The 14,355-nt window shown below is 51.3% G+C and overlaps 1 protein-coding gene and 1 long non-coding RNA gene across 3 annotated transcripts; one reads left to right on the top strand and one right to left on the bottom strand.

The window, feature by feature from the left end:
- Nucleotides 1–12: 12 nt before the first annotated feature.
- Nucleotides 13–2,512, bottom strand: LOC127929382 (uncharacterized). 2 transcript variants are annotated; one of them, XR_008134679.1, is made up of 4 exons: nucleotides 2,276–2,512; nucleotides 2,004–2,054; nucleotides 1,196–1,314; nucleotides 13–1,097 (listed from the first exon to the last, which is right to left on the bottom strand). It is a non-coding gene; the product is annotated as an uncharacterized LOC127929382 (long non-coding RNA). The 2 variants fall into 2 exon arrangements; XR_008134680.1 differs by having other exon boundaries at nucleotides 2,465–2,503.
- A 42-nt stretch (nucleotides 2,513–2,554) lies between these two features.
- On the top strand, nucleotides 2,555–5,196 carry LOC127929381 (coiled-coil and C2 domain-containing protein 1A-like). The gene is made up of 7 exons (XM_052517339.1): nucleotides 2,555–2,729; nucleotides 3,174–3,252; nucleotides 3,365–3,482; nucleotides 3,608–3,717; nucleotides 3,988–4,213; nucleotides 4,489–4,805; nucleotides 5,068–5,196. The coding sequence occupies exons 1-7, from the start codon at nucleotides 2,722–2,724 to the stop codon at nucleotides 5,071–5,073; spliced, it is 864 nt and encodes a 287-aa protein (XP_052373299.1). The 5' UTR covers nucleotides 2,555–2,721; the 3' UTR covers nucleotides 5,074–5,196.
- Nucleotides 5,197–14,355: the final 9,159 nt, after the last annotated feature.

Here is a 14,355-nt window from a genome sequence, read left to right as displayed (position 1 = left end):
TCTCCACAACCCCTCTGTGTCTAGCTCTTCTTCCACCAACACCACAGGCTGCTCACTCAGTGGGTCCACCTCCAGGCCAGTCCGGAGACCCTCTCCTGTGACCTGCTCTGTCCCAGAATAAGCCACGTCGCTGGGGTCTGCATGGCTGGCCTCTCCCCCTGACTGAAGCTGCTCCTCATCTAACTTCTCCCCCTCTTCCTTCCTCTGCTCAGTGGTACTCCCCAGAGGAGCGGATGGAGGGATGAATGAAAGGAGGGACGGATCAGAGGATGATGCTGCTGTAGTTCCCTCTACAGCCACCAGGTTGGCACAACCACCACCACCACTATCACCACTCTGCCCGATGTCCTCCTCTCTCTCTTTCTCCACTTTCTCCTCCTCCGCTTTCCTCACCAGCACCATCTCTTCTCCCTCCCTCCCTCCTTCCGTCACACTCTTTCGTTCCTTCTGCCACTGCTCCTCTATCCCTCTCCTCTCTCTCTCTCCCAGACCACACATCCCCATTCTCCTTCTCCTCTTCTTCACTGGTTCTTCCACAGATCTGTCCTCCTCCACTGGTGGCCCCTCCCTCCCACCACCCAGACAAACACCTCTGTCATCTATAGCCTCCTGCTGTTCACTGTCGAGCTCCTCCATATTGGGCTTTGGGTTCTTCTCTCCACACTGCTCCTCTTCCTTGTCGGTTTGACTGTCGCCGTCCCCAACGTTGACCTCCTTGGAGGGAAGCAGGGAGGGCTGGGGTTGGGGCTGTGCTACAGTCAGTGGGTGTGGGGGAAGCTAAGGAAACTCTGTGTCTTGATGTCTTCTTCTTCTCTACCCTCGTCATCTTTGACAGAGTACTCCACACTATGGTCATCCTGATTGGTTGGAACTGACTCCTCTGTGCCCGCCCCCTCCACAGCCCCTCCAATGGCTTGTTCTCCCTCAAAGCCAGTCACAACCGGACTTTCCTCCACTGGATCCCCCTCTTGCTTGGGTGCAGTGGTATCTCCCGCTTTGTTAGCCTGCTGAGATGGATGAGTAGTACAGGCTGTCAGAGGGCAGTGGGGATCTTTAGGAGGAGAGGTGGTGTTTAACACTGTTCCCTCAGTGTCCTGCTGCACACAGCAGAGGAGGGGGAATCAGTTAGAACATAGCAACATTTGAATTGTAACTGACGAACGCTCAACCAGCAAATGGAGCTTCTGGTGGCTACCTGTTCTAGGTGTGAGGGCTGTGCTTCCACTGTCTCTCCAGAGGGGGCGCTCTCCTCTGACTCATCACTGCACTTTCTCTTCCTTGACCTGAGTGACCTCGGCTGGGGAGGTGTGAAACCTGGAGAGAAAACATCCACTTTATGCTAAGGAACTGTCCTTTCTTTCACACATACATAGCAAGCAAACGGGTGGACTGGCAACCTTTCACTTTGTTTTTCAGTATCTTGCCAGCAGCATAGCACCCTGCATCCCACTGCTGGTTGGCTTCTGAAGTAAAGCAGGGTTGGTCCTGAATGGGAGACCAGATGCTGCTAGAAGTAGTGTTAGAGGGCCAGTAGGAGGCACTCTTTCCTCTGGTCTAAAAAAATATTTGTCAGTGATTGGGGACATTGCCCTGTGTAGGGTGCTGTCTTTTGGATGGGTTGTTAAATGGGGGTTCTGACTCTCTGTGGTCACTAAAAGATCCCATGGCACTTATTATAAGAGTAGAGGTGTTAACAAAGGTGTCTGGGGTAAATTCCCCATCTGGCCCTCGTACCATCATGGTCACCTAATCATCCCCAGCTTCCAATTGGCTCATTCATCCCTGTAACTATTTCCCAGGTTGTTGCTGTAACTGAGATGTGTGTTCTCAGTCGACTTACCTGGTTCAATTAAAATCTCAGATAAATTCAACGATGTTGGATGAACGTTTTATGTCCAGGTATTCACTTTAGGAATCAATGATTTCAGCCAATGAAAGCATTGGAGATCGTTAAGCCCCAATATACAGTTGATGTGAATTTAACGGGGTTATTTCAGTCTTACTTGTGGTTTGCTTTTGTTTTTGGTCATCCTCCCAAGCTCGCTCTTCAAATGCTATGCAAAAACAAAACAGAGACAAAGTGTCAGTAGGGCTAAGTTAGCTAACAATGATTTGCCAATAATATCAGATTTCATGACACTGACAAAACATCTCATTCAAAACAAAGACAACTAGCCAATAACATCTATCTAGCTAACACTTTTGAATTTTGATGGGAGATCTTAGTTTCTCCTCAAGCTCTTGGTTTGGTCACAACTGTAGGTAGTTAGCCTACCTGGCAGTGCAGATCAAGACGGATTGTGAGTGGTCTCTCTTGCTAACTAGCTATCAAACGTTTAACACTCTCACTGAAACATATAGCTACAGTGCATACCAAGCACAACTGTCTTGCTAAGATTAAAACAAATCTAATATTCGGTGACGAATATAAGATTTTTTACATATAACTTTGACTGGACCTTACAGCTAGACACTTGTTAGAATATTTTTCAGCGATTTCTGGGCGTGTTCTTCAAACGCCGTAAAGCGAGGTAGTCGCGTTGCCAATGGTTACCCAATGCAGGAAGTAGGAAGTAGCCAATGTACACACCGTTTCGTGTTTTTAATAGCTCTCTAACTAGCAATACTTTATACGTGACTAGGGTTCTCTCGTATGTTTTCGAAATTATCAGTCGTCGTATGGACTAAGAAAGCGCTCAACATATGGTCCGTGGATAACGTATGACAAGGTAAAACAAAGCTTTTAGTGCCAATGTTTACAAATGACATGGAAAGCTAACGTTACCTTGTTAACAAGCTAACTATTACAAGTCAGAGCTGCTCGACATCGAATGAGGATAAACAACATTTGTGCCATGATTGATACTATGAATTTGCTGTTGATAGCTAGCTAACTGCTAACGTCACTGTACTCATTTGTTGCTAAGCGTTGTCAGAGACTGACACAAAACGTGAGCAGTCAACGAATGTGTTATTAGCAGCCATGATATCAATGAAATGTATCCAACTAGCTAAATGCAGTGTAAATTCAACAAAGTCCTGTAGCTAGCTGTCCATTTTTGTCTGCAAACACGTGTACGATAAAAGCTGAATGTAGCTAACTACTGGAACTATTTGCCACATGTTACATTAGGTCTCTTTGGTTCTACTGTGTTGTTGTCGTTGTGCCACAGGTCCGTTGACAAGGTTCTCTCCATGAGTCACAGTCGGAACCCCCCGCCCAGGGGACAGGGGGCAGCGCGAGCCAAACAGGTAACGTCATTTTGATCATTGATTTGATAACTGTAAGTCAAGTTGTCATTGATAACACCAGTCATTTGTGTTTTCAATTCTCTTTCTTTCTCCCTCTCTTTGTCTCTCTAAGATGGGGCTGCTCCTGGATCTGTCTCCGGATGGAGGAGGAAATGAAAAAGAGCTGGAGGCGGAGCTACTGGCTCTGATGGGCGGGGGCGGGTCCCAGGGGAAGAAAGGGACAGGAAAAGGTCATCATCATCATCATCCTCACCCATTATCTTCTCCCAATCTTGTATGAAATAACTTCCACAGACCCTACCACTAGAACCGGGTTGATACCGTGTGTGTGTCTGACCCGCCTGCCTCTCCACAGCTCCAGTTCCCATGGCTGATATCGAGCGTATGGCGGCTCTGTGTATGAAGGACCTTGATGAGGATGATGATGATGGGGATGATGATCTGGAGGATGATGATGATCTCCTGGTATCCACCATGTTTACACTCCTCCTCTTCACACTTCTCATGTCCTTTATCTTCCTCCTATTGGTTGTTGTTTCATTCCCAATGGCAACACTTTTCCTGAAGTGTGTGTGTGTGTGTGTGTGTGTGTGTGTGTGTGTGTGTGTGTGTGTGTGTGTGTGTGTGTGTGTGTGTGTGTGTGTGTGTGTGTGTGTGTGTGTGTGTGTGTGTGTGTCTCTCTGTGTGTGTCTGTGTGTGTGTTTTATGCATTTATGTGTCTTTATCCATCCCCAGGCTGAGCTGAATGAGGTTTTGGAGGACGATGATGATGAAGAGGTTCAGAAACCTGCCACCACTCCAAGCTCTAACTCCACCCCCGCTCCACCCCCAGCACTCCTAGTGGTGCAACCGGGCTGGAGGCCTGCCTGGCTGAACGCATTGACATGTACCAGACAGCCATCTCCAATGCTAATGCAGAGGGGAGACCAGCAAGGCTCGCAGATACGACCGCGGATTGAAGGTGAGCCAGAGACCATGGGCTGGTTGTATGATGTGTCTCAGAGTAGGAGTGCTGATCTATGACCAGTTTCTCCCTTAAGATTATAATGAACAAGATTACTGGACAGGATGGACCTGATCCTAGATCAGCAATCCTATGAGACGCTTGATATATCTCCCCTCCAGGAACATGAATTATCCCACACTCATCTAGCCATATGTAAACCTGTGATTCGACATGTGAAGGTCTACTTTTCCAGCCAGCTGAATTGTATGTTTGCTTGTTGTCTCCCCTAGACGTTGCAGTCCATGATGACGTCAGCCAAGAAAGGAAAACCAATCAACGAAGAGGAAATCCCGCCTCCTGTCTCCACAGGTGGAAAGCCTGCCCCAGCCCCGTGCAGCAGCCTAAACCAATCAAAGAACGGGGGCTGCCAACCCCAGTGCTGACGCCCTCCCCGTTCACCAATCAGAAGCCTCTGAGGGAGGCTCCGCCTGTTGCCCCGCCTCCTAAGCCCCGCCTCCTGGTCCCCCTCAGAAACACACTGCCGTTACCCCGGATACACCTGCTATCTCCCCCCTCACCCCCATTCAACCAGACGCACGGCACTCAGGTAGATCACACATACACCTTTTTGAAGACAGACACCAGCTTGAAGACAGACACCAACCTGTAAATGTCACCGCAGTCCCCTAAGCACTGGAACATTCTGGTTGTTATATCATTCTCTCTCTCTCCTCTCTCTCTCTCTCTCTCTCTCTCTCTCTCTCTCTCTCTCTCTACCTCTCTCTCTCTCTCTCTCTCTCTCTCTCTCTCTCTCTCTCTCTCTCTCTCTCTCTCCCCCTCTCTCTTCCTCTTCCTCTCTCTCTCTGTAGAGTTGAAGCAGTGTGTTCTAAACAGACAGAGGGAGTATAAGCTGGCAGCCCTCCACGCCAAGCAGGGAGGAGAGTCAGAGCTGGCCAGACAACACTACCACATCGCCAAGGTACCCCATACACTAGGGGTTGATGGACCTCCACTAGGGGTTAATGGACCTCCACTAGGGGTTAATGGACCTCCACTAGGGGTTAAAGGACCTCCACTGGGGTTAAAGGACCTCCACTGGGGGGTTAATGGACCTCCACTAGGGGTTAAAGGACCTCCACTAGGGGTAAAGGACCTCCACTAGGGGTTAAAGGACCTCCACTAGGGGTTAAAGGACCTCCACTAGGGGTTAAAGGACCTCCACTAGGGGTTAAAGGACCTCCACTAGGGGTTAATGGACCTCCACTATGGGTTAATGGACCTCCACTAGGGGTTAAAGGACCTCCACTAGGGGTTAAAGGACCTCCACTAGGGGTTAAAGGACCTCCACTAGGGGTTAAAGGACCTCCACTAGGGGTTAAAGGACCTCCACTAGGGGTTAATGGACCTCCACTGGGGTTAATGGACCTCCACTGGGGGTTAATGGACCTCCACTAATGGACCTCCACTGGGGGTTAAAGGACCTCCACTGGGGGTTAAAGGACCTCCACTGGGGGTTAAAGGACCTCCACTAGGGGTTAATGGACCTCCACTAGGGGTTAATGGACCTCCACTAGGGGTTAATGGACCTCCACTAGGGGTTAATGGACCTCCACTAGGGGTTAATGGACCTCCACTGGGGGTTAATGGACCTCCACTGGGGGTTAATGGACCTCCACTGGGGTTAATGGACCTCCACTGGGGGTTAAAGGACCTCCACTGGGGTTAATGGACCTCCACTAGGGGTTAATGGACCTCCACTAGGGGTTAAAATACCTCCACTAGGGGTTAAAGGACCTCCGCTAGGGGTTAAAGGACCTCCACTAGGGGTTAAAGGACCTCCACTAGGGGTTAAAGTACCTCCACTAGGGGTTAAAGTACCTCCACTAGGGGATAAAGGACCTCCACTAGGGGTAAAAGGACCTCCGCTAGGGGTTAAAGGACCTCCGCTAGGGGTTAAAGGACCTCCACTAGGGGTTAAAGGACCTCCACTAGGGGTTAAAGGACCTCCACTAGGGGTTAAAGGACCTCCACTAGGGGTTAAAGGACCTCCACTAGGGGTTAAAGGACCTCCACTAGGGGTTAATGGACCTCCACTAGGGGTTAAAGGACCTCCACTAGGGGATAAAGGACCTCCACTAGGGGTTAAAGGACCTCCACTAGGGGTTAAAGGACCTCCACTAGGGGTTAAAGGACCTCCACTAGGGGTTAAAGGACCTCCACTAGGGGTTAAAGGACCTCCACTAGGGGTTAATGGACCTCCACTAGGGGTTAAAGGACCTCCACTAGGGGTTAAAGGACCTCCACTAGGGGTTAAAGGACCTCCACTAGGGGTTAAAGGACCTCCACTAGGGGTTAAAGGACCTCCACTAGGGGTTAAAGGACCTCCACTAGGGGTTAAAGGACCTCCACTAGGGGTTAAAGGACCTCCACTAGGGGTTAAAGGACCTCCACTAGGGGTTAAAGGACCTCCACTAGGGGTTAACGGACCTCCACTAGGGGATAAAGGACCTCCACGGACCTCCACTAGGGGTTAAAGGACCTCCACTAGGGGTTAAAGGACCTCCACTAGGGGTTAAAGGACCTTCACTAGGGGTTAACGGACCTCCACTAGGGGTTAACGGACCTCCACTAGGGGATAAAGGACCTCCACGGACCTCCACTAGGGGTTAAAGGATCTGACCTGCCTATACTGTGCCTCCTCTCTCTCTCTCTCTCTGTCCCTCGCTAGCTCGCTTTGAAAGATTTGAGTGTTTGTGTACGGCAACCAATCATTCTCCTCCTATCTAAAAAATACTGAATCGTAGGAGTTGATTCCTAGCGAAATCGAATCGGGACACTCAGAAATGGAAGTTGACACCGGGGGTCGAGGAATCCATTATTTTGAAGTTGACTCTCCACCACTACGTCGTCATCGTTAACAGTGTCAGAAATGGCAGAGAAAGACGAGGCAGCAGTGAGGTCCTGTAAAACCTGTAGGAGTTAAATGAGAAGGACACGCACACTTTCCCAGGTGGAATCCATGTACTGTAATGGTGGGAAAAGGACCCAACTGTCATACTTGAGTTAAAGTAAAGATACTTTAATTGAAAATATCTCAAGTCACTCTGCAAAATACTACTTGAGTACTATCAAAAGTAAACGTAAAAATCATTTCAAATTCCTTTATATTTAGCAAAAAATGTAATGTTTTTTTAAATGTACAGATAGCCAGGGGCACAGTCTGACATCATTTACAAAAGATGCACGTGTGTTTAGTGAGTCCGCCAGATCAGAGGCAGTAGGGATGAGAGGTTCTCTTGATAAGTGTGTGAATTGGACCAGTTTCCTGTCCTGCTAAGCATTCAAAGTGTAACAAAGTACTTTTAGGAGTCAGGGAAAATGGAGTAAAAAGTCCATAATTGTCTTTAGGAATGTAGTGTTGTAAAAGTAAACAAGGTGGTGTTCCTGTCTGACTAGATGCCAGCTGCTGCATTGCATCAACCAATAGCTGCGTGCCACGTCATCGACTGCTCAGTCTGACATCAAGTTGCTGTGTCACATGATGTGGTTAGCTGATATGTTCAACACCTATCCCAGTGGAGGCTGGTGAGGGGAGGACGGCTCATAATAATGGCCTGAACGGAGCACATGGAAACCATGTGTCTGATGTATTTGGTACCATTCCACCTATTCTGCTCCAGTCATTACTACGAGCCCCATCCTCCCCAGTTATGGTGCCACCAACCTCCTGTGACCTATCCAGCCATTGTGAGATCTGGCATGTTGGCAATGTACAGGAACACACCCACCTGACTACACCTCTCCACCACCTCTCCACCACCTCTTCACCTCCTCTCCCTCTTCACCTCCTCTCCCTTTATTCACCCACCCATCTCCTCTTCACCTCCTCTCCCTCTCCACCACCTCTCCACCTCCTCTCCCTCTCCACCACCTCTTCACCTCCTCTCTCCCTCCACCACCTCTCCACCTCCTCTCTCCTCTCTCCCCTTTATTCACCCACCCATCCACCTCTCTCCCCTCCTCCACCTCCCTCTTCACCTCCTCTCCTCTTCACCTCCTCTCTCCACCTCCTCTCCTCTCCACCTCCTCTCCCTCTCCACCACCTCTCCACCTCTCTCCACCACCTCTCTCCTCTCCCTCTCCACCACCTCTCCACCTCCTCTCCACCTCCTCTCTCCACCACCTTCTCTCCTCTCTCCACCACCTCTCCTCCCACCTCCTCCACCTCCCTCTCCCTCTCCACCACCTCTCCACCTCCTCTCCCTCTCCACCACCTCTTCACCTCCTCTCTCCCCTCTCACCTCTTCACCTCCTCTCCCTCTTTACCACCTCTTCACCTCCTCTCCCTCTCCACCACCTCTCCACCTCCTCTCCCCTCTCCACCACCTCTTCACCTCCTCTCCCTCCCTCTCCACCACCTCTTCACCTCCTCTCCCTCTCCACCACCTCTTCACCTCCTCTCCCTCCTCCACCACCTCTCTCACCTCCTCTCCCTCCACCTCTCCACCTCCTCTCCCTTCACCACCTCTCTCACCTCCCTCTTCCTCCCTCCTCCTCCACCACCACCTCCTCTCCCTCTCACCACCTCTCCACCTCCTCTCCCTCTCTCACCACCTCTTCACCTCCTCTCCCTCTCCACCACCTCTTCACCTCCTCTCCCTCTCACCACCTCTCCACACCTCCTTGTCTTTCCCTCTCCACCACCTCTCCACCTCCTCTCCTCTCCACCACCTCTTCACCTCCTCTCCCTCTCCACCACCTCTTCACCTCCTCCACCACCTCTCTCCCCTCCACCTCCTCTCCCTCTCCACCACCTCTTCACCTCCTCTCCTCTCCACCACCTCTTCACCTCCTCTCCCCTCTCCACCACCTCTTCACCTCCTCTCCCTCCACCTCCTCTCCCTCTCCACCACCTCTTCCCTCTCTCCACCACCTCTTCACCTCCTCTCCTCTCCACCACCTCTCCACCTCCTCTCCCTCCCACCTCCTCTCCTCCTCCACCTCCTCCACCTCCTCTCCCTCTCCACCCTCTCCCTCCTCTCCACCACCTCTCCACCACCTCTTCACCTCCTCCCTCCACCACCTCTCACCTCCTTTCCCCTCTCCCTCTCCACCACCTCTCCACCTCCTCTCTCCACCACCTCTCCACCTCCTCTCCCTCTCCACCTCCTCTCCCCTCCTCCACCCTCCTCCTCTCCACCTCCTCTCCACCACCTCTTCACCTCCTCTCCCTCTCCACCACCTCTTCCACCTCCTCTCCCTCTCCACCACCTCTTCTCACCTCCTTCCCTCCTCTCCACCCCCTCTCCACCACCTCTTCACCTCCTCCCTCCCTCTCCACCACCTCTTCCACCTCCTCTCCTCCCACCACCTCTCCCCCTCTCCACCACCTCTTCACCTCCTCTCCCTCTCCACCACCTCTTCACCTCCTCTCCCTCTCCACCACCTCTCCACCTCCACTCCTCTCTCCACCACCTCTCCACCTCCTCCCTCTCCACCACCTCCACCACCTCCACCACCTCTCCACCTCCACCTCCTCTCCCTCCCTCTCCACCACCTCTTCACCTCCTCTCCTCCTCCTCTCCACCACCTCTCCACCTCCTCTCCACCTCTTCACCTCTCCCTCTCCACCACCTCTTCACCTCCTCTCCCCACCACCTCTCCACCTCCTCTCCCTCTCCCCCTCTCTTCTCTCCACCTCTTCACCTCTCCACCCTCTCTTCCACCTCCTCTCCCCACTCTCACCTCCTCTCCACCACCTCTTCACCTCCTCTCCCTCTCCACCACCTCCACCTCCTCTCCCTCTCCACCACCTCTTCACCTCCTCCCTCTCCACCTCCTCTCCTCTCCCACCACCTCTCCACCTCCTCTCCCTCTCTCCACCACCTCTCACCCACCTCTTCACCTCCTCTCCCTCTCCACCACCTCTTCACCTCCTCTCCCTCTCCACCACCTCTTCCCTCCTCTCCCTCTCCACCACCTCTTCACCTCCTCTCCCTCTCCACCACCTCTTCACCCTCTCCTCTCCTCCACCTCTCCCTCTCCACCACCTCCACCACCTCCTCTCCCTCCCTCTCCACCCACCTCCTTCTCCTCTCCTCTCTCCACCACCTCTTCACCTCCCTCCCTCCCTCCCCTCTTCACCTCCTCTCCACCTCCCTCCCTCTCCACCACCTCCTCCTCTCCACCAACTCTCCACCACCTCTTCCCTCCTAGAGGCTCCACCACCTCACCTCCTCTGGACCTCACCTCCTCTACCTCTCCCCACCTCCAGGTCCTCTTCCACCTCCTTATCAATCCACACCTCTTCACCTTCCCTATCCACCACCTCTTCACCTCCTAGGGCCTACCTAGGCTTCCATTTCCAACCTCATCCCTCCCCTCCAGACCTGCTAGAGACTAGAAGACCAGGGTCTGTATTCATCCTGTCATCTCATCCCCAAAGACCTGCTAGAGACTAGAAGACCAGGGTCTGTATTCATAGTGTCAGTCTCATCCCTAAAGACCTGCTAGAGACTAGAAGACCAGTCCTCTCCCTCTCTCCACCACCTCTCCAGGGTCTGTATCCTCTCCCTCTCCACCTCCCCTAGTGTCAGTCTCATCCCCAAAGACCTACTAGAGACTAGAAGACCAGGGTCTGTATTCATAGTGTCAGTCTCTGAAAGACCTGCTAGAGACTCTCCCTCCACCTCTGTTTCCCTTTTAGATCTCAATCCCTAAAGACCTGCTAGAACTAGACCAGGGTCTACTCCTCATCTGTCAGTCTCATCCCTAAAGACCTGCTAGAGACCCCCCCACCACCTCCCACCAGGGTCTCCTATTCTCACCTCCCTCAGTCTCATCCCCAAAGACCTGCTAGAGACACCTCCAGGGTCTATATTCACCCAGTGTCAGTCCATCCCTAAAGACCTCCCCCACTCACCAGGGTCTGTATTCACCTCCTGTCTCAGTCTCACATACTCCCCAATGACCTGATGGATTCCACCACCTCTTCCAGGGTCTTTTCAAAGTGTCACCTCTCATCCTCCAAAGACCTGCTAGCTCTAGATCTGGGTCTATATTCATAGTGTCCAGTCTCAGTGGAGAGTGTTGATCTGTGATCAGTTTGTGTTTTGTGTGTGTGAAAAAGAGGACATGGGGAACCTGTGTAGATCAGGACCTCTAGATCAGCCCTCTCCACCACCTCCACCTCCTCTCTTCACCTCTCTCCTCAGTGTGCCCTGACCTCGTTAAAGAGGATGGACAGACTACCACCTCTCCTCCTCTCTTCTGCAGCAGAGGGGACCCAAGAGCAAAAGAGGCCCTCCACCTCCTCCCCTCCACCTCCCCCTGCACTCCACCAGCTCCATCTCCCTCTACACACATACTTTAATGGAATGACTGGATTGGTATACACAACACACTTTCACACACACACACACACACACACACACACACACACCTCCATCACCACATGTCACACACACACACACACACCCATCTGGTTGACTGGTCCACGTCAGCCACCACCTCTCCACCACCACCTCAAAGACTGGTGGTTCCACGTACCTCACACCTCACTCCCACACACACAGCACCTCCCAGCCCCAGGCACACTACACCGTTCCCTCAGCAACCTCTTGACAGAACTCCAAAGTTCCATCCTTTTCCTCTCCAAAAGCTCACACCACCTCCACTCCACCACCTCTCCACCACCTCTCCACTGTAATGTACCTACTCTCCCTTGGACCATATCTCCCACTACCAATGTTTTTTCCCTCTGTGTGACTGGTGGTTCCGTACACTGTCCCTCTGTCACACTCCACTCACACACACACACCACACTTCCACACCACTCCCTCTCCACCACCTCTTCACATCAAAGAAATCAACTGGTGGTTCCCTCTCCTCTCCACCTTCCCTCACCACCAGGTACCACCACCTCTTCAACCACTGGTGGTTCACGTCCACACACCCTCACACACACACACACACACACACACACACTCCACTCACTCTCACACACACCTGTCCACAAAGACCACCTAACCTTCTCCAAAACTTCCATGCTTTTGACACCTCATCTACCACCTCTTCACGTCTCCTCTCACACACACTGTAATGTATACCTGCTTGGATATATCGTACTAATGTTTTTTCCCTCTCCACCACCTGTTTTCCTGTGTGTGTGTGTGTCCCTCTCACCACCTTGTGTGCATGTCCTCTAAAACCTACTGTAACTTTTAACCATAGGTCTCATTCAACTCTGGATCCTCTCCACCACCTCTTCCCTCTCCTCTCAGGTCTCCACCACCTCCTCACCTTCTCCCCTCTCCTCCACCTCTGAAAAAAGAAAACCAGGTCTGTATTTATTTGCAGCTTTTACCTCATCTACAGTGGGGAGAACAAGTATTTGATACACTGCTGATTTTCAAGTATTTGATCCCTACAAAGCATGTAGAGGTCTGTAATTTTAACCAGGGTACACTTCATGTGAGAGGTCAATCCCCACCACCTCTTCACCTCCTCTCCCTCCCAACCTTTGTTTGCAAAATCAAGAAAATCACATTGTTTGATTTTGTTCTAGTCCAGGTTAAATACACTGCATTTAGGGACCTGCTGCACTACTAGGGCCTGTATTCATTTGAAACATCCCTAAAGACCTGTAGAGACTAGAAGACCAGGGTCTAATTCATAGTGTCAGTCTCATCCCTAAAGACCTGCTTTGGGACCTGCTAGAGACTTGTCTATATTGGTAGTGTTTTGTCTTCCCCCTGACCTTGAGACTAGAAGACCAGGGTTTATTCATAGTTCTCAGTCTCATCCCCAAAGACCTGCTAGAGGCTAGAAGACCAGGGTCTACGCATAGTGTCAGTCTCATCCCTAAAGACCTTTGAGACGTGGGTCTATATTCATAGTGTCTCAGCGTGTTTGTGATCAGTTTTCCCTTTTAGATCACAATGAAAAAGCGTGTTTGATCCTAGCGTGTACACCGTCGTAATTTGTGAGACGTGTTTGTAGCGTGTCTCACCGTAGCGCAACTCTTTCTTCTCATCCCTCTTTGTCCTCAGGAGATGCAGTGGTACGCCGTTCAGCGTGTTTCCTCCAGCGTGTGCAGCCCCCCTGCAGCGTGTTTGTAGCGTGTACGCCGTAGCGTGTGGATTGTATATAAAGGGTGTACGCACCTCCATCACCAATGTAGCGTGTTTGTAGGCGTTTTGTGCGCCAGTGGAGCGTGTTTGTGTGCGTGTACGCCGTGTGCGTGTTTGTAGCGTGTACTCCGTCCCAGCCCCAGGCAGTTTGTAGCGTGTACTCCGAGGATGTACAAAGCCAGTAGAGGGGGTTTGAGCGTGAGACGCCGTAGCGCATGTTTAGCGCGTGTACGCCGTAAAGCGTGTTTGGTTCACGGACTCACGACACACACACAGGGCACAAGAGAATGTAGCACACCGTGGCACACACGTGTACACACATCAAAGAAATGACTGGCGTGTTTGTAGCGTGTCAAAGAAATGACTGTTTGTTCAGCGTGTACTCACACACACACAAGAGCAAAGGAGACAGCGTGTTTGTAGCGTGAATGACTCCGTTCACACGTGTAATGTATACCTGCTTGTATATCGTACGTGTTTTTTCTGTGCGTGTGTTGTGCGTGTACACCGTAATACGTGTTTGTAGGTGTATGTAGGCGTGTACGCCGTCAACGTGTTTGTAGCGGTAACCTGCATTTAACTGCGTGTTTGTATCGTCTACAGTGGGGAGAATAAGTGTTTGTGATTTTGCAGGTTTTCCTACTTACAAAGCATGTAGAGTGTCTGTAATTTTAATCATAGGTGTTTGTGAGCGTGTAAAACAAAATCAAGAAAATGTTACATTTTGTCATTTAGTAGCGTGTTTATTGGTGTATACGTGTTTGTCCAGCGTTTACAATAGTGCATCTAAATCTTTTAGGGGGGTGGGGGGTGAGAAGGATTACTTACCCTATCGCCGTAGCGTGGGGTTTGTAGCGTGTACACCGTAGTGTTTACTCCGTTGAGCGTGTTTGTAGCGTGTACACCGTAGCGTTTTGTGTTACACCGTGTTTGTAAAGCGTGTTTGTAGCGTGTACACCGTAGCGTGTTTGTAGCGTGTATGTAGCGTGTACCGTAGCGCACTGTGACCTTGTAGCGTGTACACGT

Source organism: Oncorhynchus keta, unplaced genomic scaffold (assembly GCF_023373465.1).
Source record: "Oncorhynchus keta strain PuntledgeMale-10-30-2019 unplaced genomic scaffold, Oket_V2 Un_scaffold_713_pilon_pilon, whole genome shotgun sequence".
NCBI lineage: Eukaryota > Metazoa > Chordata > Actinopteri > Salmoniformes > Salmonidae > Oncorhynchus > Oncorhynchus keta.
Note: the sequence above shows the minus strand (reverse complement) of the source record. Positions and strands in the feature narration are given on the sequence as shown.